General features: G+C 45.9%; 2 protein-coding genes across 3 annotated transcripts in view; one reads left to right on the forward strand and one right to left on the reverse strand.

Annotated features, from left to right (window-relative positions):
• ODAD2 (outer dynein arm docking complex subunit 2) overlaps window positions 1-13,370 on the forward strand; it is a 34,330-nt gene extending 20,960 nt beyond the window's left edge. The window contains exons 15-20 of the mRNA XM_078865830.1: window positions 585-739; window positions 4,093-4,335; window positions 6,452-6,566; window positions 8,904-9,092; window positions 10,150-10,371; window positions 12,156-13,370. Coding sequence (XP_078721956.1) covers window positions 585-739; window positions 4,093-4,335; window positions 6,452-6,566; window positions 8,904-9,092; window positions 10,150-10,371; window positions 12,156-12,269 — 1,038 coding nt within the window. The 3' untranslated portion in view covers window positions 12,270-13,370. The remainder of the gene's footprint in view (window positions 1-584; window positions 740-4,092; window positions 4,336-6,451; window positions 6,567-8,903; window positions 9,093-10,149; window positions 10,372-12,155) is intronic.
• A 5,588-nt stretch (window positions 13,371-18,958) lies between these two features.
• Window positions 18,959-26,878, reverse strand: part of LOC144938124 (disintegrin and metalloproteinase domain-containing protein 11-like) — a 95,079-nt gene continuing 87,159 nt past the window's right edge. Inside the window, exons 25-26 of one of the 2 annotated variants that reach the window (XM_078865831.1) lie at window positions 19,578-19,668; window positions 18,959-19,372 (exon numbers count right to left, since the gene is read on the reverse strand). In XM_078865831.1, the coding sequence (XP_078721957.1) occupies window positions 19,330-19,372; window positions 19,578-19,668 (134 nt within the window). In that variant the 3' untranslated portion in view covers window positions 18,959-19,329. Of the gene's footprint in view, window positions 19,373-19,577; window positions 19,669-26,878 lie in introns of those variants that run through there. The other variant, XM_078865832.1, reaches the window with a different exon arrangement.

Consider the following 26,878-nt stretch of genomic DNA (forward strand, 5'->3'; position numbering starts at 1 on the left):
GCCTCAGCGATTAAACGTTGCCTTAACACACGCCAGACAGTCGTATGAGGGATCGCAAGTTCTCGGCTGGCACGACGAGTGGACTTGCACGGGCTACGCAGAAAACTCTCTTGAATTCTTTTCATGTTTTCCTCTGAAGTGCGTGGTCGCCCTGTGCTCTTCCCCTTACATAAACAGCCTGTTTCCTCAAATTGTCGGTACCAACGACGATTGCTCTTTGACATTGGCGGATCAATGCCAAAATGCCGTTGAAACGCACTCTGCACCGCAATTATGGATTGAGTCTTGCTGAACTGCAGAACGCAAAACGCCTTGTGTTGTGGGTTCACCATCTTGCGAATGACTGAGGCTAGGGGCTATTTGTGCGCTGGGAGAGGCATCTAGTGGTAATCATTTGAAACTCTATGCACCGTCCTTTCAAGTGGTAAGAGTTTCATTCATGGGTGGTTTGTGGTTGTAGAGATATAGCGATTTCAAATCGGGTACATCTTTTTAAAACACCCTGTATATGACTACTGTAGGCTGTCTGGCCACTGGATGATATGAGATGGTGAGTATTAAAAAGAAGACTCTTTTCTTGACAGTGTGCAGAAGATAAAGAGACCCGTGACCTTGTGCGGCAATACGGAGGCTTGCACCCGTTGGACATCCTGCTCGGAAAATCTGAGAACAAGGAGCTGTTGGCTGCAGTGACCGGGGCTATCTGGAAGTGCTCCATCAGCCAAGAGAACGTTGCCATGTAAGGAGACAACATGTGTCCTTCACATATCCTTAGCCATACAGCCTTCTGGGGTGCATAATTTAAACAGCATTGATTTCAAGATAAGCATACTCTGGAATGGTTTCGAGTGTCTTAGCAGTTAGCAGAGTCAAGATTGCTTGAATCAATGCTGGTGAACTGCCGATGAAGGAGCCAATGCTTATTTACTTTGTTATTTATTTTCTAAACAAAAATTGTGATTAGTATTTTAAGTTTCCACGTAATGTTTTGGCTTAGCATACATTTTGAATAACTTTTATAAGTTTAAAATGTAGGTTCGTTTGGAAGACTTTTTCAGTTTAATTAAGTACTTAAATATAGGATTGATATGTAACCAATGTTTTGATACAAATGTGGCTGATATCATGACATGCATCACTCTCCAGTTTATATCAGCAGAATAAACATGTGCATATATGGTATGGATGAAGTACCTCAATAAGTATGGTTAGAGAGCTGGAAGACCATAGATTTTATAGTTGGTGGTCATGTATCGATAATCACATGGAGCGTAGTTTGCATTGCAACGCAGTTATCAATATACGGTTATACCTCAGTTAACGAAGTCTAGGAATGAAGCCCCTTTATAACAAAGTCGCTCGTGGAGGGCTATTTCACCTCCCTATTTTTACGAAAAAATCTACAAAATGAAAAAAATATCCTCATATCATGCAAAGCGATTAACAAAAAAAGTAACATTTTAAACAGGTGTCCTGTCGACGTGACCGATCGTGGAGTTTGTTTACTGAATATTATCAGCAGCCAATGAGCGAAGAGCTTCGTGAGTCTCCCTCACTCGGCCCAATCAGCAGCGCGCCTCCCCATTCTTTCCCCTCCTGCCGGCCATTACTTGAGCTCCTCGTGTTGGTAATGTTTGATATTGTTTTTTGCAGTGATGAAGTGCAGTGTAAATCTATCTCTTTGAAATGGAAAAATGCAGATCATAAGGAGGGTAGAGGCAGGAGAGATGAAAGAGAAGTGGCGCTTTCGTTTGGGTTAGCGCAGTCCACCTTAAATACAATTTGAAGGCCACCAGAGAAAGTACAGGTTTCTATGCAACAATCTAGTGACCTTACTGCTACTAAACTAACACGCACGTTAAACGGTGTTATTGGGGAAATAGACAAACTGTTAAGTGTTTGGGTGAACGATATCACACAGCACCACATGCTACTCAGTCAGGCGCTGATAATACAGAAGGCACTGAGCCTATTTGATGTTTTCCTATTGTACACTCTTCTCTGAAGTCCTGGAACGTATCCCCATCCTTCATCTCTTCTATCTACCTCTGATAATGAAGTTCCTAACAATGAAGTGATGTCATGGAATGAATCTACTTTGTTAACCGAGATATTACTGTGCAGTATAAATTGTATTTATGAGAAAAAGATTTCCGTTATTAAGGTGATAAAAGAGAAGAACAGTCTTTACCCTTCCTTCCAATAGTACATTTGTGAAGATGTTCAAACACTACTTAACCAGAGCTATTCATGCTTTGGTATTTGCATCGTCCTTGTGTTCACCTTTTGGAATTCTTTGCTCTATAGGACTGGTGAGACAAAGCTATGAAGGAGGCTGTCTCTGGTGCATGTTAATCAGTTTCAAGGACAATGCATACGTTATCAAATAACATTTTTCTTTGCACAGTATACCATAAATATGTGTAGGTAATGCAGACTTAATGCCTTGGAATAGGTGTCTATTTGGTGTTTGAACATCTTAACACCTCCTGTATGATTGCTTTCTCTTTGATCAGTATAAATTGTATTGCTCGTCTGAGACAAATGTTGCACACTCGAAATGAAGGACGTGGGCAGGTGCTCCAAATCGAGGGCAAGCACATTTATTTATTGTGGTTAATATTAATCTTGGGAAGAACAGCACCGTCACTCTGTCAAATGCAACAACACGTGTGTTACAACCAGCCTTGCTGCCGAGCTGCCATTAACCATGTGGCTGGTTTACACGAGCGGTTATTCATTAACCCTTTCTCTTAAACCCAATTCTCCTACTGATAAACCATCTTTGTCTTTGACAATCACATTTGCACATCACTATTCGACTATTACTTTAATCCTAAGCTGTATGTCTATCTATACTATCCACTTATATCGGTATCTTACACCCATTATATGTACTGTATGTTCTAGATTTGAAGCTTTCGTGACTGCAATGATTCATATTCTTAGGGTTTTTCGGTAAAGTCACGTAGGTAAAAACATTAAAAAGTAAAATAAAATAAAAAATCACGACGTTTCGGAGGCAACACAAGCTTCCGTCTTCAGGTGGTACCGTCACAGCCACGACAGCTGTATCAAGTAAATGAGAGATTGCAGGAGTTACCACTGCGTTTATATAATGGTTGGAGAATATAATGGTATAATATAATGGTTGGACCATTATATAAACGCAGTGGTAACTCCTGCAATCTCTCATTTACTTGATACAGCTGTCGTGGCTGTGACGGTACCACCTGAAGACGGAAGCTTGTGTTGCCTCCGAAACGTCGTGATTTTTATTTTATTTTACTTTTTAATGTTTTTACCTACGTGACTTTACCGAAAAAACTTAAGAATATGTACTGTATGTGTACAGTATACGTACTGTATATCACCATTGTACAGCTTACTACTATACATGTGTTCTATTCTCAATAGCATTGCAAGTAGTCATATTCTGGGTACATGGGCATGGTTATAGACTAAACAGTATTAGAGTTAGAGAATTAAAATGACAGTAACTAATTACAGTGCGTCATCCCTTTACAATGCACAGTGCTAAAACGCCTCTAATTGCATATATCACAAACGAACACTTCAAAGCCAAGCTTAAAGTCTAGAACAAGTCTAGAAACATTTATATAACGATCAAAAACAACCTTTGCGTCCTTTACCTGTCAAATGCAACAACACGTGTGTTACAACCAGCCTTGCTCCCGAGCCGCCATTAACCATGTGACTAGTATATCCGCGCGGTCATTCAATAACCCTGCCAGCCACCTACAGGCCCGACTCAGTCATCACATGCTGCTGTACACACATGCATTGATGCACTGCACAGCACATCAGGACTTTCACAGAACCACACTTTACTCCCTTACTGCACAAGGACATAATTAAAAGAGTGATCCATTCCTAATGTGCCACACAACGACCACTTTCTACGTTGGGTTGTTGTCCTGTAATGTGTCGGTGGAAAAAATATTTGACAAACAACTGAATCGGATCCATAGAGTTACACTCATGGTTTTACTGCGGTCGTTGTTGTTACCATTCACTAAATAATAATAATGTTACGAGGGCTTCACGGCTGGTGTCTTTGTGTGCTTGCAGTCTACAGGAGTTGAGGACCATAGAAACTCTGGTGTCCCTGTTAAGCAATCAACCAGAGGAGGTGCTCATAAACGTGGTGGGAGCGCTGGGTGAATGCTGCCAGGAGCCGGCTAATCGTGCCATAATCCGCAAGACAAGCGGCATCCATCCCTTGGTACAGCTGCTCACGGGCACCAACCAACCGCTCCTCATCAACGTCACCCGAGCAGTGGGTGCCTGCGCCATGGATCCTGAAAACATGGGGTGTGTATGATGGATTACTGCATGTGCAGTCACACCCACCCACGCACAAACAACGATGAGAGACCAAAACAAACGCACCAAAAATGTTATGCCTTAATTGTACTGTGGTTGGTTGGCCTTTATGCAGTAGTAAATTGTGCTGTGAACAAGGGCCATTGCCTGAAATGTTACCTATGATATATTGTCTCGTTTTATGGTGAGTGTTATTGACAAAGGTGTTGAGTTTTTTTATCTGAAAATTCTAATACGAATTTGTTTCATGCCGTTATTTTCAATTGGCAATAAAATACAAAATATAATTTTTAAACCAAAATATATCTTTTAATAATTACAATGGTATGAATCACACATGAACAAATATAGCTCAGACTATGTTTTTTATTGAGTGAATCATACAATGTATATTCTAAGGGAGCTCAGGCTTTCTGCTTGACAGGCCTCCCAGAGAGCCCATTAGGCAACCTCTATACGGGCAGTGCTCGACCTATGAACACAAATTGTTCCTGAGATCCGTTCGTGAGTTGACCGTATCATAAGTCAGAATACAATAATGTACTGTATTTTCATATGCCCATGGATCCGTGTCATGAAATGTGATATGGTTCAACAAAAAATGGAAGCATTGTTAAACTCATAAATCAGAAATATTGTACATTTTCATTTAATGCTGTAATGCATACTGTATCATAAATACAACTAAATTAAGTAACATAAATAGTAAATAAAACATAAAATAAAGGAACATAAATAGAAATAATAATTTTATTTTCACTTGACTTTCGTCCTGATGCTGGCTTTCTTGTCAGAAGGGGTGTGATAAGTCACCGCAATTGCATGCACACACACACATGGGGTACGCGTGCAGGCACACACGCAGACACACACCAACAACAACTATCCTCCGTATAGCCTTAACAGACTGTTGGGGCAAGTGCTGTTTGTGAGCAGTGCCTATGAAGGCCAGCACGACACACGAGGGGGTGAGTGGGTAGCCCTATGCCCGGCAACTTTTGTTTCTGCAGTGGTGATGTTTACACACTGCACCAGGTACACATTTGAGGTTGAGTCTAGCAAGGAGAAGCCCAGGACCAGTTCAGATAATCGTCACTGGTGTTGGCCGTGACCAGGAATTGAACTTTGGTACCCAGGTTCGGAGTGCAGCGCGCTAACCAAGCTCACTCCCCACACTAGGCCGACTCATTAGATCTCGTGGAGGATCACTCCGCTGAACAAAATAGTTCCGCGGTTTAGTTTTCAAGTGCGTGTTCACGTTTTAAGTAATTGTTAAAAAAAGATAATTCATGGAAGCTGGTGTGTAAGTGTGCGTATTCGTAAGTTGGTTGTTTGTAAGTTGAGGACTGCCTGTAATGAGGACTAATTTAATCTTCTTAAGAGCTCATTACGCATGTAAAAATGCCTAAATAGCATGAAACAAATTGTTCATATTACTTTACATACAACAATACGCAAACACAGATCGGTATAGCCACGATTGTACAGAGTGTCACCTATGCATGCTTATATAGAGTCTACATTATTTTACTTTTAAAGCCTTACCTACTCTTGCATTTATCAAAGACATATTTCTGCATGTAGACATCTTATCTTGTATTTATTTAGCGCCTTATATCCAAGGGGCTTTATAAGGGTTATAAATGGTACAATGAGGTTAACAGACGGTGATATGGTGGCATATGAGAGGAGGAGGGGAAAGAGGGAAGGGGGATAGGGATAGGTAAGGGGAGAGAGGTTAGTGGGAACGGGAATTACAGGGGTATCTAGGGATGGAGGGAAGAATGGGCCAGGAAGAAGAGGTGGGTCTTGAGGGATGAGTGGAAACGAGACAGGGAGGGTGCTTAGCTTCATGTGGAGGAGAAGTTTGTTCCAGTGCAGGGGGGCAAGTAGGGAAAAGGAGCAGAAACAGGATTGTGCACAAGGAAAGGTGGGAACTGTGAGGAGTAGGAGGGATTGAGAGCGGAGCGGGCTGGAGGAGACTTAGTATGAGACAAGAGAAGCAAGGTACAGTACCTCTGTACATGTAATAATGTAACCTCTGCCGTTGTAAAGTTGGCTTTACATGTTTTATAATGTTCTGTATTGATCGTGCTCTGTCTAGTATTATCGATCATCTGGATGGAGTTCGCCTGCTCTGGTCCCTCCTTAAGAACTCCAACTCACAAGTGCAAGCCAGTGCAGCTTGGGCTATTTGCCCTTGCATTGAAAATGTCAAGGTAAAACTACAACGTGACTTTTCATCATGTGGATATTTATAGCAGCCAAATACTCCAAACGCATGTTTCTAAATGTGGAGGGAAAAACCGGAGGACCCAGACAAAAATCCACATGACCACGAGGAGAACATGCAAACTCCAAATATGGTGGCGAGACTCATATGTAAATTATTAGTGTACAGTTATACATAAGCTGCATACATTACAAAGTATAATTTTCAAACCATAAATATCTATCTCTTAACATAGGGAACTGGTTACCTATCTCTTAGCATTGACCCATAGACTAGGTCGACTCAGCCTCAAATGAATACCTAGTGCAGTGTATAAGCATCTCTACTTGGGAACAAAAGGCGCATGGGGCTGGCGATTCACTCTCTTATGCACCATGCCGGCCTCCATAGGTACTCGCTAATAGCACTTGCCCCAACAGTCTGTTAAGGCTATACGGGGGATCTTTGTGTGCTAGATAGACCAGTGAATATTTGGTCATGCCTGGGCTATGATTATTATGCCTCTGCATCACAGTGGTCTAGGATTGACGTGAGATTGTTTGCTGTCCATGTTGTAAATATTGGCTCTGCTCATTTTTGTCTCATGCAGTGGTGCAATGATTTGTTCTGGAATTGAGCATAATATATTTTGGACAAAGTTCAAACACTCCAGCATGCTACATTTAGCCCAATTCATAAATATGGCCCCCTGTCTCGATAGGCTTGTCTGGTAATATAAATTCTACTAAGTAGCTGATGATGCGTAAAGAGCTGGTACTCACTCATACAAGCCCTGCTGTACGGACAGTACTGAGTGTTTATTTAAGGCTACATTCCGGTCCGTTACAGGTGTAGTGAGTCACTTCTGAGACACTATTTTAGGAGGCAACATCGTTTATTTTACACTATATACACACTGTTCACATACGGGATAACTAATTACAGGTCAGAGCAGCCAACATGCTGTCTGACCCACGATGCCGGAGACGAAGACGTAGCACCTCGGGTTCCATTCCACCTGTAGACAGCCCTGATTTAACCTCGGGGCTTGTCTTTTATGCCTCTCAGCGTGGCCTGGCTCCGCCCTTGGCCACGCCCCCTTCTAGAACCTTGTAGGTGGTCCTGGGCCGACCTCCACGTGCCACCTGCCCGGCTCTGCCCTTAACCACGCCCCCTCCTGGAACCCTCCAGAAGGTCCTGGGTCATGTTCCTTGTGTCCCCTTGGTCACTTTTGCCCTACAGGCCTACATCCTGTACCCCGGCCCATCACGTGCTTTGCCAGCCGGCCGGGGTGACGTGTCCCCACATGCCCCTCTCCGCCAGCAGCCAGTGCCACGCCCCCTAGTGACCCACTACATGGCATTACCTGCTGTGCTGGCGGGATAGCTGCTATACCATGCTCTGTCTGTAGGACTCATATTCTCCTCTCTGCCAGCAGCCAGCACCACGCACCCTAGTGACCCACTCCGTGGTATTACATGCTGTGCTGGCTGCTACACCCATATTTATTTATTCTACTGTACCCAGCGCGACGCGCCGTAGTGATCCATTCTATGTCACTACACAGGTAACTCCCACCAGAGGCCAGAATCACATTGTTTTCTTTAACAGGGACCAAAGCCTTAAACGTTACCCAGTTATATGTTTCCAGTTACCTACTAGTTTGAATGATAGTGGTGGTGAATATTTGATTATTTTCATACTTTAATAACTTGAGTTTGATGCTGATTTGTTCCTCTACCGCTTTTGTCTTAGTAGTTGTTCTTACACTTGTACTTTGGTCATAAAACGTGAATGTAAGCATACATTTTCTCTGTAAAGTGGCATGAAACTAATTATTTTGAATATGTAACAGTATCTTCTTGGTTCTTTCGGTAAAGTCACGTAGAAGGGAAGTAATAAAATAATAAAAATAAAACATAATAAAATTATTCTCACGACGTTTCGGCCACAACGCAAGCAGCTGTCCTCAGGTGAAAACCAGGTCCGTCGAGGCGACAGAGTCAGACTGGTTTTCACCTGAGGACAGAGTCAGACTCTGTCGCCTCGACGGACCTGGTTTTCACCTGAGGACAGCTGCTTGCGTTGTGGCCGAAACGTCGTGAGAATAATTTTATTATGTTTTATTTTTATTATTTTATTACTTCCCTTCTACGTGACTTTACCGAAATAACCAAGAAAATGAATCCCTGCAGTCACGAAAGCTTTAAATCAAAATGTAACAGTATGTTTGATATACAGTACCTAAGTATAAATCCTATCAATGCAGGTAGCTTATTGTTAGAATATTGCTGGTATTATTAAAAAAAAAACACTGATATTGTTTTCATTGCATGTTGTCTAGGATGCTGGAGAAATGGTGCGATCGTTTGTGGGTGGGCTGGAGCTAATCGTGAACCTGCTCAAGTCTGATGACAACGAGGTTCTGGCCAGTGTGTGTGCAGCTATATCCAAAATTGCCAAGGATGAAGAAAACTTGGCAGTGATAACGGACCATGGGGTGGTGCCCCTTCTTGCCAATTTGACGAGCACGGTAGGGATTTCCCACAATGATTACACTTTGTTTATATTTTAACGTTCATCTTTTTTTGTTACAAGAATAATAATAGAGACAAGCAGTAGGTAACTTTATTGTTCATGATAAAGTGTGATGTGCAGGGCGGTGATGTGGCCCAGCGGTAGCAAATGTTCCGCTTGGCACAGGTTTGTGATACGAAGAGCAAGCAAACACAAAGGAAAACACATTTTTGAAATACATGTAATAGCGAGAAAATCAGATGCATGAAGTTCACATCCAGTGGCCACCCTGGTTATTACTGAGGATGTGTGAATCGTAATGATATGCGCCGTCTGCTGCTTAGTGGACGTTAAAGATCCTTCGCCGTCATTCACGAGAACTCCATTGTCTGCCGGGGTCATGGCCCATATAAGCCACATTCTAAAATTATTTGCCAATTACTCAGTTGGGATTGCACATAGCAAACATCACCTATTGGCAGAATAATGCCTACTCGCAGACTCAATGCTGAATAACCTTATGCTACCTCTTGGAACGACCTTTAAAATGTTTGGGACGAGATGTGATGTACGTAGCTTATCGCATGCAATGCACTCTGAGAGACCTGTGGTGTAAAGCAGGGTGTTCTATCAAAAACAAAGCATCATTATTATTTATGTCAGGTACAAAACACTGTCATGTAATGGATATTGTCCTCTCACCCTGCAGCTGAAAAGAGTCCTTCATATAGATATCATAATAGAACAAAATGCATATCTTTAATAAGGATATTTATATTTTTTTGTAAGTGTTCTGGCATAAGTAAATTTTATTTGAAACCAGGTGAGGGCTGGATGGTATGATGCAGTATGCGAAATGATACAGTAACGTTGTAGCGTACCCTCATCTCAGCTCTTCGTCCGTCCATGGGATGACTGCAGGCTGATTTTGTGGTGCAAATGTGATTCAGTAAAAATTCCTCACTCCTTGCGTTTTTGCTTCACGAGGCACTCTTCAGGAACGCGCCTACCGCGTTAAAAAATGAAATGAAACTGTATATTCCATTTCAAACTTCTGACCTCTCATGCCACAGACGGACGACAAACTGCGTAAGAACCTGGCGGAAGCGATCGCTTGCTGCTGCACGTGGGGGAGCAACCGAGTGGCATTTGGGGGTGCCCAGGCGGTGGCTCCACTGGTGCGCTACCTCAAGTCCAAGGATGCGTTAGTTCACCGCGCCACAGCGCAGGCTCTCTACCAGCTGTCCCTGGCTCCTGAGAACTGCATCACCATGCACAGCAATGGAGTGGTCAAGGTAGGCCAGCCAGCTATTTACATTTCATTCCATTCACGCAGATTGTATTGGATGTGAGGTTTCTTTTTCCAGGAAAAATTGCTGTTGTATGTATCTTGAACTTTTTTCGCACCGTACATAGCCAACCGTGCTGTTAAAAATAGGTGACGTCCTTGTGCAATTGCACTTTAGAAGAAAAAAATTACAAGATGATTTTGTTGAACCAGGTGAGAATTCAAGAGCCCAGGATTAATCAAATTTTCAAGTGACCTGGGTCATCAAAATGACAAGAGCAATGACATAAACACAAGTACAACAATAAAGCAAATAGAAATCAGTGCAAAAACAAGGAAGAATAAATTAAGAGTCGTGATCCATACATAGGGTTTTTTTGTCCTTTGAGGATGAAAAGGCAAGTGAATTGTATCGATGAATGAAGCTTCAACATAGGCACATTTTGACAAATGGCTGTAACAGCTACGCTAACACAACGTGCTTTGCATTCACACATGAATGTGACCACTAAAGCTGCATCAATCCATTAAAACAGATTCCTATACTCACATTACATGCATCGAAAAGTATACCAGAAGAATCGATTCCAGTTGTATTCCTATACATTGGGTGTAATTGTTTTTGGTAATGGACTTCTATACTTTTTTTGTGACTTACCTTTTCTATACTCTGCACTCCGATCGGTTTTGCATTCTAGATTTGAAGCTTTCGTGACTGCAAGAATTCATATTCTTAGGTTTTTTCGGTAAAGTCACGTAGGTAAAACAATTTTAATTTATAAAAGTAAAATAAAAATAAAATAAAAATCACGACGTTTCGGAAGCAACACAAGCCTCCGTCTTCAGGTGGAACAGTCACAGCACGATAGCTGTATCAAGTGATACAGTGATCCACCTGAAGACGGAGGCTTGTGTTGCTTCCGAAACGTCGTGATTTTTATTTTATTTTTATTTTACTTTTATTAATTAAAATTTTTTTACCTACGTGACTTTACCGGTTTTGCATTGTTTGTTGTTGTAACTTTCTGAACCGCCCCGACTGGACATCTGTGAAAATGAGCTTCATAGCTCATCGGATTCCTCCTGCAGTATAATATTCCGATTCTGATTAAAGATTCCGAGAATGTATTTGGGTGATGAGTGTTGAAATGTTGCAAAGTCAAAGTTACTTCCTGCTGATTGAGGCATTGGTCCTCATCTCCTGTTTACAGCCCTGATCCAGTGGTGGAAATTCCACATTCCTTTGGCGGAAAGGAGGGGGAATGTTTACCCTGCTAACTTCCACAAATGCTTCTTCCGACTTGAATTGAGCCAATGGCATTTTTTGTTTGAAAGAACAATGTTAATGCTACATTTATGTGTATGAAGTGTCCTGGTAGTGTAGCGGTTAGCGCGCTGGCCTACGAATCCAGCGACCCGATTTCGATTCCCGCTCACAGCCAACACCAGTGATGATTATCTGAACTGGTGCTAGGCCTCGCCTAGGTCGACTCAGCCTCAAATGAGTACTTGATGCAATGTGTAAACTTTGCCACTAAGGAGAAAAAAGTGGCGGGGGGTGGTGCTGGCCTCTCAGTTTGCATCAAGCATCCCGGCCTTCATAGCCGCTCGCTAAACAGCACTTGCACTAAGTCTGCTAAAGTTTAAGATGTAGGTTTTTGCGACTAATATCATCCATAATACAGGTTTTTTGGGTTAGATCGCGTAAATATATTAAAGTCTATACAGGTGATCTTTGTCTTGTTGTTGTGTCCTTGACTGCTGTTTTTCTGTTTCTTATTTGCTTCAAAGCCACTGGTGGCCATGGTGGGCTCCACCGACACATTTCTGCAGGTGGCGGCCGCAGGCTGCATAAGCAACATCCGCCAGCTGGCTCTGGCCAATGAAAAGGTGCGGTACGGCTGACGTAGCCCTGACATAGCCCCACATTTTTATGTACATGAAGACTCATCCAATATCAGTTGCTCGTGATGTTGCTTTGTCAGGAGTAACACATTTGAAGACACATCGTGAGTAATAGGATATTTTTGAAGTCACCAAGATAGTAATTTTTTTCATGTACTGTGTATGGGTTTAATTATCACATTGCTTATTTCACACTGAATTACAGCCTGATATTTTTGTTGTCATTCACGAGTCTTGCGGAAATTTGTTATCTAGTACTTTGTGGACACGTTGCACTATTCATGTGAAACCCTTATTCTCTACTTATATTGATAGTAAAGTGCTTATCACGAAATTTCATAGTACATTACTCTCGATTATCCACACTAATGATGGAGAGGATGACCACTGATAATTCAAAATCGCGGATAATCCAAAAATATACATTTTCCGCATGCTCAGAGATAACACTCCTGCTCCCACGCACAAGACTCTGCCCACTAAGTGGATAGGAGCAGAGCCACGCGAATCAACATCAATCAAACTCTGCCCACTGTTGTAAAGATATGCAACTACTGTACTGTAGAGTTGATCGCGTGGATTTCGGAATAAATGGAGCACACATTTGCTCGGTTTAAGCACGTAACTTGTAATAAACATTTCAAAGATAACTCTTTTTAGATTCATAATTAACGTTTTTGGGTTAGATCGCGTTTTATATAAATGTGTCGTAACCCTCCACCACCCGACACGGCCAGTCAGCAAAAAAGTGTCACGTTGACAAAAGACAAATAGTTCACTACTTTAGCCCACCGGTGTGTTGAAGAGTGAAACCACAACATTTACAATTTTATTATGAATAATATTGGTCACGAAAGCCTACGTGTTAAACACTTTTTAGATTATTAATTTGGGCTTAAGGGAAAAAACACGAGTTATGAATAAATCTCGGGTGCATGGTAAATCTACAAATCTGATAAACCATACGTGGATAATCGAGAGTCTACTGTATTTGCATAGCTAATATGGTGTATCATTTGTTGGGGGATATTCAAGATATTGCTGTTGAAGGAATAAGTTTGTGTTTTTTAATGTGAAATAAAAGTTAATTGCAAACCCCTTCTAAAGATGCCTGGTTCCTTTGTTGTGTGTATAAACTATGTCACATGTGCAGTTATTTTGGCCGTCATTCCACCACTTTCCAGTAAAAAATACGGCCATTTCGCATACAAATTGGCACACTCGGCGTTAAATTCATGTTGGGCCGAATTCCGCACAGAAATGCACCCATTGCACACAGAAAGAATTGTCCGTAGTGGGCAGGGTGAGAGCAGAGCCAATGATGGATGATAAGATTCCTGCCAATTGCAAAATATTTACGCCCTCCCGTGGAATCGTGTTGATTGCGTTTGGGCGCGTGACTCGTGTGGGCCATGGTGAGGGCAGGGCTGCCCCACATGGAAGCCTGCTTCCGTCCCAATCCAATCCGTGTGCGTGCGCTCATCGCCACTATCTCACAAAATTGTTTGCGGAAAATTGTTACGATATATAGAGCGGGCTTTTGTTTCCCTACATGAGGTGGGTGGTTGGATGGCAACAATGCAGACGAGCACTAACAACAATAAGATGACGCAGATGAAGACAAGGATGAGAGTTACGATGTTTTATGATGTTGGACATCATGTGTTGAGCATGATAACGATGCTGACGTTGATAATGAAGTTGCTGCTGCTTCTTCTGATAGACCTTTTGCTGTTGATGAATTATGTCAGTGATGATGGAGAAGAGGTGTTTCCAGGAAAACTTCACCGAGTCCGGTTATGCGTGCCACTGCTGCCTTTTTTCTGCTGCTACACAAGGCTCTCAGTTTAATCTGTGAGCATTTAATAAATACTCACTGGTAACATTGACCATCCTGGCACATTCCCACTACTGATGCGTGTTTTGCCTCTGGGCGACGGAGACCGGGAGGAAGGCGACTTGAGTAACAACTGGTGTTGAGGTCACACACATAATCGCACCTGAATAAAGTTTAAATTACTTTTAATCAAGGATTTTGCTTCATTGATATCTAACCCCCTGCTCCATTCCACGATATGTCACATGTACTCTGGTTTACTGGCAAGCAGTACTTGAAAAAGGGTTGAAATGGTTAAACTTTGGCAGAATTCAACAGGTGCAGAGCTGAACGATGCTTTGATGGTCACATATCTTATAGCAAAGCCCTTATTTCCTCCACTGTTCAATCAAATTATTCAAGACTTTCCTTCTGGACCTGTCCAAAGGTTCAAACATTATCCAACACATCAATAACCATTTTGGGCACTTCCATATCCCCCCCACCCCAATCCACGCTTGCTTGTTGGGCATCCACCTCCCGTTTAATATTGGACTCACAAAGCCCTATTTGGAGAATAATTACAGCACCCTCGGACCGTTTTATTTGAGGCGATGGGCAATTAGGCCGCTGTACGTGAGCTGCAGAGGTGGGACAAAGTCATTGTTATGCAAGTCCAAGTCGAGTCGCAAGTCATCAAATTCATGACTCGAGTCTGACTCGAGTCCAAGTCACATGACTCGAGTCCACATCTCATAGGTGGGACAAAGTCATTGTTATGCAAGTCCAAGTCGAGTCGCAAGTCATCAAATTCATGACTCGAGTCTGACTCGAGTCCAAGTCACATGACTCGAGTCCACACCTCTGGTGAGCTGTATCGTTCAGTTTAGTTCCGACAAACGGGGCACTACTTTTTCTTTTGCTCAATATGTTCAACGTTAATAAAAGGTATCCAAGCAAAAAGTTCTCCACGCATTATCCTGCAGTTAATGAGAAAAGTGTAATTTATTGGCGCACTATATTGACTGCGTATTGAGACATATAAAACTGTTGAGCTAGATTTTCAACCAATCAGTATCGAAAATGTAAGTAGGTCTGAGCCAAAATCAAGCCAATATCACTACGCACATGTAAACATGGAGGACGTAAGCAGTGCAGCTTCATCTGATAGCGGCGATCAAGCTCGATTAAGGTGAGTTCCACACAGCCATGTCCTTTATGGCAGTGATAGACAAACGTTTCAAAGAAGCAGGACTACAGGATATGCTGATTGAATCAAATGTGGTAGCTGTTGGTTCAATAAATGGAGTCATTAGTGGACATCACTACAACCGTAGCATTCGTGCACACAAACTCCTATTTGAGGCAATGCATATCTTGCGGTTGAGGTCATTTCTTCAGTCCCTTCCTGAGCAACAGCACACTCGTTACATATCAGCCATGGAAGATCTAGTACGAGAGTACAAGTCTGAGGCAGGATTTTCATCTAACTCAGTGTCTGACATATCAGATATGCTGTCCTGCTATGATAGATATGTACATGAGATGAACTCTGTTATTACCACCTTTGGACTTTGGAGCTCATACATTGAAATGGTTCAACTGTTACTGAGTTTCATTAGAGCAACCAGAGACTCTGACTGGAGCCTTCACTTAGCAACAGTGAGACGTATGCTGGCATGGTATTTTGCATATGACTGCCAAAATTATGCAAGGTACCTATCAGCATATTGGGTCGAGATGATCAATCTTCCAAAGACTCATCCACACTGCTATGAAGAAGTTACTGCAAAAGGAAACTGGACAGTACAGCGTAAGGATGCTAACAGGTTCTCATCCATAGCTTGTGACCAAGCAATAGAACAAACCTGCAACCGTGATTCAAAGACCAAAGGCGGCATAATTGGGATAACATTGAACAGAGGTGCCGTCCAGCGATGGATACTGTCTCATCCTGAACGTTCTGCAATCACAAGGCAGTGTGAAATGATGGCTGGAATGCAACATGAAGAGAGGGGTCATAAAGAGTTGGATGCAACAAGAATTGCAAAAGACAATGCTGCTGTTATATCTTTGGTTTCACCGGTTGAGTCTATGATCAATCCCTTCCTGCCTCGTGAAGATCTTGTATGTATTAGCTCTGGTGTTGTTGCTACAAAGACTGTCAGAGATGACATACAAAGTGCTTGTGATAAAGGTGAAACAGCTCTGAAAATTTTCATCCAAGATCGAGTCCAGTCATCAAAAACAGACTTCTTCTCTCCAATAAAGTCCTTGAAGCTCACTACGTTTGGGGATCAAATGAAGAAATCATCCAAGACAAAAGATGGAAATCAAGTCATTCTAAAAAATGATAGGAGACTCTTTGCACGACTGTTAGTGATAAGTCAATCCCGGTCTGTAAACTTGAAAGAGATTCTGACATATTTACTTGGCAATATCTCATCCCCGCTAGCAAGCACTGATGGTTCATTAGCCAAAACAAATAAGGCTGCTCTTCTAGCTTGTTTAGAATCAAAGAACAAGGACTGTCATGTGAACAAGACTGTTGGTGATAATGGTGCCCTACTGATAGATGGCATGGCATGGCATTGATCAGGAGTTTCAAGAATATACCAGACACATTCGGTGAGCTTGCTGATGATCTTCTTCAACTTATGATTAAGATGGGTAGAAAGTTCAGTTGTCCAAGGGTCGATTTTGTCATTGATCGCTACCCGGCAGTGAGCATCAAAAATGCTGAACGATTAAGACGTGCTGTTGCTGGACAACAATTACTGCAAATATACAGCATCAAGCAGAAGACTCCAAGTCAGTGGACCAAGTTTCTAGCCAGTGGTGAAAATAAAGAAGCCTTGACAGACTTTCTCTTTGAGACATGGAGAACTGTGCCTTTACAAGCAGCTGGAAAAGACATAGCTATCTTTGTGGTACACAGAAATGTATGTCATCAACTCACTCTTAAAGATGGCATTATGTCTGTCAAAGAGGTAGAATCTTTGACTTGTGACCATGAAGAAGCTGACACGAGGCTCCTACTTCATGCAAAACATGACTGGAGTGAACTTTATAATAAGATAATCATCTAGAGTCCTGACACTGATGTTGCTATCATTTCACTTTCAATAATGGCTAAGCTTCCCTCAGCAAAGATGTACTTCTGACAGGAACAAAAGACAGGCAAAGAATGTTAGATCTCCAGGCTATTGGTTTTGCTTTGGGTCCTTCACTAACAGAGGCACTGATAGGACTACACACATTCACTGGCTGTGACTCATCTAGTTCCTTTTATGGGAAAGGAAAAGAGAAACCACTAAATATAGTGTCTGGAAATGCAGAGTACATCAGTGCATTTGTTGCTCGTGGGAGGCAATTTGAAATGGACAGCACCACATTTGTGACCATAGAACGTTTTGCGTGTGAGCTGTATGGAGAAAAGGTATCAGATGTTAATTTGGCCAGATACAATAGGTTCCTGTGTCCAGGCCTCTTCCGAACAGGCATTACCTCCAACAAAAGATGCACTTACAGAGCACTTCAAGCGTGCTAACTACCAAGCTGCAATCCAGAGGAGAGCATTGGATCCTTTTATAAATGCTCCCAGTCCAGACGGCTTTGGATGTATTGTCAAGGATGGTGATCTCATCATATCATGGATGACTTAAGATCCAGCTCCTCAACAGATTTTGGGGTCACTCCACTGTGGGTGTAAGTCTGGTACGTGTACAGGTGGAAGGTGCTCATGCCACAAGACTGGCCTGGCCTGCACTGACCTATGTAAATGTGTTCATTGTGACAATGTGAGATTAACTGAGGATATTGTTTCATGTGAATCTGATAGTGAGGACAGTGATCTTGATATTTAGTGATGTGTATATGATAATAAAATTAATATAGGACATATATATTTAATATAAATCAATCAAAATTAAATCTTGTTTACAATAATCATTCCTGTGAATATGTACATGTAGTGCAGTTACTGCTCGTGTATGCGAATTGACAATTCACCATTAAATGTGTTATTTTGAAAAAAATGTTTTTATATATTATATTTTGGCTTAATTCTATTTGTTATTCAGATTTTACCTCAAATATTACCTTTGAATTGGAACAACATAATGAGAAGTAATTGGGATGTTAATGCTACAGTAGAAGTTTTCTTGATAATCTTATGTTTACTGTGCATAGATAGCAACTTCAGGTATATCACACATTTCAAACTGGTTTATTTTGTACTTCAAGTGGTAATTCTGCATTTTTGGGTTTATATGATAAACAGGTTTGAAAGTGCAAAATTCCCTATGGTTTCCCTTTTTTTCAAAATAGGCACCTTTAGCATCATTTTTCACAAAAACTGCAAGGTTGTGTGCGGAGAACTTTTTCCTAAAGAATCTCTATATATTTCTGATGTTAAATATAAAAAAGTAGGTAGTGCCCCACTTGGTGGAACGAAACCCTATTTCTAGGCCTCTTTTAGGCTACCGACAGCGGCCTAAATGGAAATCGTGCAATTTCCCCACGATGGAGCACCTGGGGAGTCTATCGCAGGAACCATTGGCAGTCTTTACAACAATGTGGTTCCCCTCTGTCGACTTGTGTTCTGACTCCTCTCCATTACGCACACTTTACCAGGCACCGATCTCTTTTCCCCCTTCTAGTTTTCCCCTTTGCTATCCCCCCCCTCCCCCCTGGCTCAGCTCTCCCGCCCCTCGTCCATTTTCCTGTATCACGGTCAGGGTTCCCAGATAAGTATATCCCACTTGTGCTTTACGAATTTGACTGAATTTCTGCCAGTCCTTTGTACTTTTACATGACTGAAAATCCTAAACAATGCACAGACATCAAAGGTAAAACAATTTTTCAAGTGTGTTTATAATTAAACTTTTAAGAAAGTTTACAGTATATTTGCAAACTTTAAAAAAAATATTGCCAAGTACACCATAGTGTATACATAATTCCATGCTCTTTGTCAATGCTAAATATGGTACTTTTTTGGAATAATTCAAAAATGTATGTTGCTTTATACCTCAACCATGCATTTAAAGGCATTAACACTTTAAGCATTCTATTTGTAATATTTCATGATATATTTTTTTCAACCAGCAATTATTCACATTGAATCATGCATAGATAATATACAGTTTCGTATTTCATAGTGCAAGGGCTGTACAAAAGTTACGTATCGATGCAAAGTTTTAAAAATATGGCATCAGCAAATCAATCCAACGGCGTTGAAACGGTTTATATGGGTCCTTGAGCAGCATCTCTTCTTCTTGGCGCAGGCCTTTCCAGACGCAACACAAGGCAAACATTACAAGCGAGGTTTTAGACTTGCAATACAAAAGTCGCCCGCTCCATGATACATGCCGTAGCTTACATTGCGACCGAACCTTTTGATAGCAAAAGAAAAAAACACGATTCCAACTGGTATTAGCTCGTTATTGATTTTGTGTGCGCGATATAATATATTTTGCTGTCATGCATCTTACTTAAAACCCCATCCAGTTCCTCCAATGACAATAGAAGCCACCAGTATGGCACCTGCAATGGATCCAATGATAATATTTGCAGCACTGGGCCCTGAAAATAAAATGACAAACAGTCAAATGCCATCAATGGCTGAGTAAAAGGGTCCTTCGACAAGCGCCAACCAACAGTTTAATCAAGGCCAAGAAATATTTTATAAAAAAAAAAAACTAAATTATATTCATCATCCATTTAATCTCTGGATCCTTGGACATATTAACAAGATGGTAAAGGCACAGCCCTGCGATTGCTTCCATCACTGCTTGCAGAAGGGCCTCCACGAGGGAACTCCAGAGATCCCAGCTTGAAGGTATTTTGGTCTACTCTGCTAAATGCTTGTTAGATATCTTGAAAGGGGTGGGAGTACCCATGCTTTACCCCACCACGTCCACCCTACAGATCCATCCACTTGACGTGGTACCCACTGACACTGCTGGGTGGACAGAGGCCGATATAAGACACTTGCACCAATGTTTCAACTGCCGCAACCGAAAGACTGAACTGGCAACATCCGTATTGCAAGTCAAGTTTGTGCTAACCGTTACACCACAGCAGCATCCAGATATAATAATTATTAGTTGGATGGTTAAAATATTTTATTCCGGACGAAGGGAGCCGCCACATTGGTGTAATGGCACACTGGACGTAACCAGAGGACACCGGTTTGGTTCCATCTCCTGGCGCTCTCGCCACGTCGGGCCGGATTAAGGTTCTTGTAGGCCCTTGGCACTTCCGTTTCATCGGTCTTCAGTGATACATTTCAACAGTTGGTACTGCTACTGTCACTCGCTTGATTGTGCAACAAACATTTTAAGATGTAATTGGTATTTTTGCAATGAAAAAAATATCAAAAAGTTAATCTCTGGTGTTAATTTCTCTGACCTCATGAAAAAAAAATCACATTGACATGACTCCTGACTTTTTGTATATACACTGTGCCTATCCTTGCTATAGCAATATATATGTAATGCGAGCAAGGACAGGGTCACGTGAGTGTGGGCGGAGTCAGGGTCACGTGCGGAGGAGGAGTCAGGGTCACGTGAGGGGGAGGATATAAGGGGAGACCGGAAGGGGATCGGGAGTGGAGACAGAATAGAGAAGGGAGAGGCCATGCAGAGTGCTGGCGAGGAGTGGCGCGATTGCCACGAGGCAGGAGTCACGGCACCGTCGGCCAGCGGTGTTCGTGGAGCAGCGGGGGTGTCTGCAGAGTGTGCGGGAGCACACGGAGCAGCAAGGGGGCTGCGGAGTGTGCGGAGCACATGGGCAGCGGGGTGGCTGCAGAGAGAGAGAGTGGGAGCGGAGGACTCAGACGGCGTGCGGAGGCACGAGGCGGAGAAGGTGCGGGTCGGAGCGGAGACATCGCGGGGTGCGAGCAAGAACCCAATAAAGGACACGGAGAACAACATTGGCTGAGAGTCCTTTATTACACTGGGGTCAGAAGTGAGACATGTCGAAACAGCTCAGAAGAAAGGCCTTACCTGCACCATCTTCTGCGCCATCTTCTGAAGCAGACGACGAGCTTTCTCCGGCGGTGGCGCTACCAACAATGGAAGGCGGAGGCGAGACAGGGACGGGCGACGCGCCGAGAGTGCTGGATGTCGCCGGCGCGGCGGGACCGTCTCCGGGGGTGGGCGCCGAGGAAGGGTGGCGACACGTGGCGGCCCAATTGGAGTCGCTGAAGGCTGTTTTAACTCAGCTTTGCACTCTGGTGACGCCCACGACGAGTCCGGGGAGCCCGAGCAGAGGGCAGCCGAGTGGGGCATTGTCGTCGCTTCCAGCCCTCTCCGCCACGCGGCACGGGGCCGCCATCTTGGGCGTGGTCGGGGAAGAACGGCGGGAAGACGCCATCTTGTCGCTACCGCATGGGACATCATCGGCGAATGAAGGCGGCGTGGGGACCCGCAGCCAGCGTCTGACGACGGTGAAAGAGTTCTCCATTGGTGGAGATTGGAGCGCATTCACCTGCTGTTTTCAAGCGGCGGTACGATCCGCTAAATGGACTGATGCGGAGGCTTTGGAGGTCTTGCCAATGGTTCTTGACGACGAGTCCGTCCGGTTCTTTCGCTCCATCAAAGCCGCTAAGAAGACGACGCTACAGGGGGTCTTTCAGGAAATGGCGGAGGCGTACGAGCCCCCGGACGATGCACACCGCAGGTTCGTGCAGCGGCAACGGGCACCTGAAGAATCGCCGGTGGCATTCCGGGGCGCGGTGATCGAGTTAGCAATGGCCGCATATCCAGAGACTGAGCCCGATTTGTTGGAACCCCTGATACTGGGCAAAATGTTGGAGTTATCCCGGGATTTGGGCATCCCCATGCCCGTGTGCGGCCACGATAAGTTGACGTCCCGGACGGCGGCCAAGTGCCTGGATGCCCAATTCAATCTTCGCCGATGGAAACAGGTGACGGCGTGGACAAGGAGCCCTACAGTCGACGGCGGTGCAACAGGAGGGGTCCCGAAGGAGGCCGTCTACGTTCGGGACGAGAGGGGTCCTGACGGGCTGACGGTGGCATCGACCCACTGGCCGACTCGGGAGAGAGCGGGGTTGCGACCAGGGCCACCGGCGCGGGAGCGTCAGGACAGAGGGGGTGCTGCACGGCGAACCGATCTGGCATGTTTCCGCTGCGGCCGTAAAGGCCACTTCATCAGGGAATGCTGGGCTCGCGTTCAACAGCCGCCCCAGCAGGAGGCCTCGGTTACGGACGCGACGGGGAAGGACCACCCACGACAGGCAAGTCGGTACGCATCAGACACCCGGCAAGGCCTGTCACCTCATGCATCACCATCGATACGCGGGCCGGGTGCCATTACTGACGGGGGGGCGTTCGGTGGTCAGCGTTGCTCGCTGACGCAGTGGCACAAATTGGCACGGAGAGTAGTTGCGGCCGCTACGGGCTCGTCGACCGTGCCGGGGTCGATCCAAGGGATCGACGTGCGCATTTTGGTTGACTCGGGAGCGTCAGCGACCATTATCTCCGACATGATATTTCACCTCTTGTCCATTCCGCCGGGGCGCGTGAGGCCAGTTTACGACTCTTGCATAGCGGCGAACGGGGGTAGTATGGGCATTGTGGGTCAGGTGGATGCCAATATATCGGTTGGGGGTGTTTCGGCTACTGGGACAGTGTTGATTTCCAGGTCCCTCCTGGTGCCCTGTTTGTTGGGAACCGATTTCCTAGCCAAGATGCCAATTCAAATAAGGGTGGATCATAATTGTATTGAATTGCCGGGGGGTCGGCGTGTTTCATTCTTGCCGTCACCCTGGGGCCGGGCAGCTCCTGACCGTCAGGTGCAGGCGCTGTCCGAGGTATCGGTCGATATTCCGCCTGGCTCGCAGATGCTTATTCCGCTGCGGTATCAGAAACCGGTGCCTGGAATTGAAGGGGCGGCGGGTGTTTTGTTATCACCGTCCGCTGCTGTAATGGGTGGCTTGACGCTAGTGGAGGCACAGACGATTGTCCGGCCGGGTCAACCTCCGTTTTTACAGGTATTGAATGGGAGCGCGGAAAATGTTGTTGTACCGGCCGGAACGGTTTTGGCTCACGCTACAACTGCTTTCACGAGCCATGGCGATCGTGACCGTCGAGGCCTTGTAGGGGGGATATCGGTCTCGACGTCACAGGATGATCGATGGATTGCCGAGTTGTGCCGTGAGAATACGTCTTTGACTGCGGACCAGCGGTCCGCGCTCCGCGCACTGTTGGGAAGGTATTCCGACGTCTTTAGTGCGGACGATTTCGATTTTGGGTCGCACCTCCTTGCTTTCCCACCACATTGATACGGGGGATGCCGCTCCGATTCGGATGAACCCGCATCGGTTGAGTCCGCCGGAGCGGGATCACATTCGCGGCGCAGTGGAGGAGATGCTGGCCGCCGACATTATTTCCCCGTCAAACAGCCCGTGGGGTGCGCCGGTGGTCCTTGTGAAAAAAAAAAAATGGGAAGCTGCGGTTTTGTGTGGATTTTCGCAAATTAAATAAGGTGTCGGTTGCGGATGCGTACACCCTGCTGTGTATGGACGATTCCCTCGATGCCTTGTCTGGGGCGAATTTTTTTTCTACTCTTGATCTCTCATCGGGATTCTGGAAACTTCCCCTAGACGAGTCCTCGAGGGTAAAGACGGCCTTCCAGACGCTGCAGGGATTATTTCAATTTAATTGTCTGCCCATGGGCCTGAACGCCGCTCCCGCGATATTCCAGCGCCTGATGGAGCTCGTGTTAACGGGTCTGCAGTGGGAGACGTGCTTGATATATTTAGACGATGTTATCGTTTTCAGCCGCATGTTTGAGGAACATTTGCGGAGGTTGGACACAGTGTTTGCCAGAATGCGTCCGACCAATTTGAAATTTAAGCCCAAAAAGTGTCACCTCTTACAACGATACGTGCGCTATTTGGGCCACATTGTTAGTTCCGACGGGGTCGCCACGGACCCGGAGAAGACGGCGTGCGTCCGTAACTGGCCGACTCCGGCCTCAGTGGGCGACGTGCGTCGGTTCGTTGGGTTCGCCTCATACTACCGCCGGTTCGTTCCTAACTTTGCCACGATCGCGAGGTCGTTGCACCTCCTTACGGCTAAAGGCCGGAGATTCAGCTGGGGACCAACGGAAGAGGCGGCATTTCAGGGCCTGCGCGATCGTTTGGCGTCGGCACCGACGTTGGACTATCCAGATTTCACTCGACCTTTTATTCTGGATACTGACGCTAGTGACACCGGGATTGGGGCTGTTCTCTCCCAGTCTAAGAACGGCGTTGAATGCGTGGTTGCGTACGGTAGTCGCATGTTGTCTCCTGCGGAGACCCGTTACTGCGTTACTCGCCGCGAACTTTTGGCCATTGTACATTTTCTTCGCCAATATCGGCCGTATTTGTACGGCCGTACGTTTATTGTGCGCACGGACCATGCGGCTTTGCAATATGCCCTGCGAGTCGACCAACCGTCTGGCCAATTGGCACGATGGTTGGAGACTCTGCAGGAATTTTCGTTCGATATTCAATATCGGAAGGGCACGCGTCACGCGAACGCGGACGCACTCTCCAGATTGCCGCAGGGGTCCCCTTGCGCTTGCGCTTCGGGCACGAACAGATGTACGCGGGTTCAGCAACCCCCTCGGCCTGTTGTGTCTGCTGTAGAAGTGCCCGAGACTCCCGGTTGCCCGGGACCAGTTGAGGTGCCCGAGGTTCCCGTATGCCCGGTACCAGCTGAGGTGGCCGAGGATCCCGTGTGTCCGGGACCGGCTGATGGCGTTTTGAACCTGCCACGTTCGGTATAGCTTCGCGAGTAATTGCTCGATGAGTCGCTGGGAGCCATGCGGAGTCGGGCTACAAAGGGGATGGGGGGCCCGCTGTCCGGTGGGACGCCGGGAGCCGCTCTCCGGGATGGGTTGCTAATGTGGAGAGAAGGGTTGCACGATCGCTGGCGCCTGGTGGTGCCGTCGTCGTTACAGTACGAGTTGGTTCGGACTCTGCACTCCGAGACGTTGTTACATCTCGGGGTGCAGAAAACCTTGTTAACATTGCAGCGGGACTACTTCTGGCACGGCATGACGACCGATGTCGTCGGGCACATTCGGGCGTGTCCCGACTGTGCCCGGCGGAAGCCGCCTAAACACCCATATGTTCCACCAGTGCAGTCCATACAGGTGTCCCGGATTAACGAGTTGGTGGCGTTAGATATTTTGGGGCCTTTCCCGCCGTCCGCTCAGGGGAATAAATTTTTGCTGGTCGGGGTGGAATATCTTTCCCGCTGAGCTATGGCTTGGCCCTTGCCCGATCAGTCGGCGGCGTCTATCACGGACGCGTTCCTGTTCGGATACGTAATGGACAAAGGGGCGCCGGAAAGGTTGCTCACAGACCAAGGGCGAATTTTTTCTTCTAAATTATTGGCTGAGGTGTGTGCTGCACTGGGGACCAAGAAAGTTCGAACGTCTCCCTACCACCCTCAAACGGATGGCATGGTGGAACGGCTTAATCGGACCCTGTTGGCTATGCTCTGTCACACGGTTAGCGAAAAGCAGGCTGATTGGGATTTGCACATCCCTGGGGTGCTCTCTGCATACAGGATGACACCTCATGCATCGACGGGGTACTCACCTTTTTTTTTAATGTACGGCCGTGAGAATGTGCCGCCGATGGACGTGCAGCTGGGTACGGGGCGAAGGGTCCTGTTAAGCCTCTTCTGGAGTACATTCGGGATGCCGTTCGTCGCGTGGCGGAGGCGCGGGAGGGGGCCAGATTGGCTACGGCTAAGACCCAGGCCCGGAACGAACGTTGTGCTCGGCGCTCGGATGAGGAATCCCCCTGGCGAGTGGGGGACATGGCCTGGCTGCACTGCCCGCAGGTGCGGGTGGGGACCTCCCCTAAGTTGCACAAACCGTGGCAGGGGCCGGTTGTGCTTATCGAGGTGCCTAGTCCGCAGTCCGCGCGTGTTCGTTTTGGATCGCGGCGCTGGTACGTACATACGTCTCGATTGAAACCCTACATGGCCCCACGGCCGGATGCGTCATCTCCTAACGTTGCCTTGCCGGTGTCTGTTGCGTCCGATGCGCCACTGACTTTGCCTGTTCAACCTGCGAGCGCGCCTGTCATGCCTTCTACAGACGGACCAGCCGTGACACGGACGGAGACAGTGAGTTCTGCTCCGGGTGGGCCTACCACGGCGACGGGGACACTTGGCCCCGCCGCCCCTCCAACCCCGCCGCGGACACATTTGCTGGAGACCCCGGCGACGGGTCTCGCTGGGGTACGGGACTCTGACATTGGCGGGACTCCAACAGCGGCGGGGCGGTTCCGATCCCGCCGCTCCTAAAATCCTGTCGCGGTCACGGTCTATGCGGGGGCCGCCCCCCGTTCAGTACGGGCCGGCGACCCGCACGCGTTCCAAGTCCCTTTCCTTTCGTTAATTGTGCTATTTATTGTTGTTGTGTTGTTGTGTTGTTGTTGTTATAATATCCGTTGTCTTGTTAGGCCTGTTGCTGGACTTTTGCTCGCATTATTTTGCTCTGTTACAGCCGGGGACGGCTGGGTTTTTCTACACGGGGGGGGGGGGGGGGGGGGGTCATGTAATGCGAGCAAGGACAGGGTCACGTGAGTGTGGGTGGAGTCAGAGTCACGTGCGGAGGAGGAGGAGTCAGGGTCACGTGAGGGGGAGGATATAAGGGGAGAACCGGAAGGGGATCGGAAGTGGAGACAGAATAGAGAAGGGAGAGGCCACGCGGAGTGCTGGCGAGGAGTGTTCGTGGAGCAGCGGGGGTGTCTGCAGAGTGT

This window comes from Lampetra fluviatilis, chromosome 21, assembly GCF_964198595.1.
Source record: "Lampetra fluviatilis chromosome 21, kcLamFluv1.1, whole genome shotgun sequence".
Classification (NCBI taxonomy): Eukaryota; Metazoa; Chordata; class Hyperoartia; order Petromyzontiformes; family Petromyzontidae; genus Lampetra; species Lampetra fluviatilis.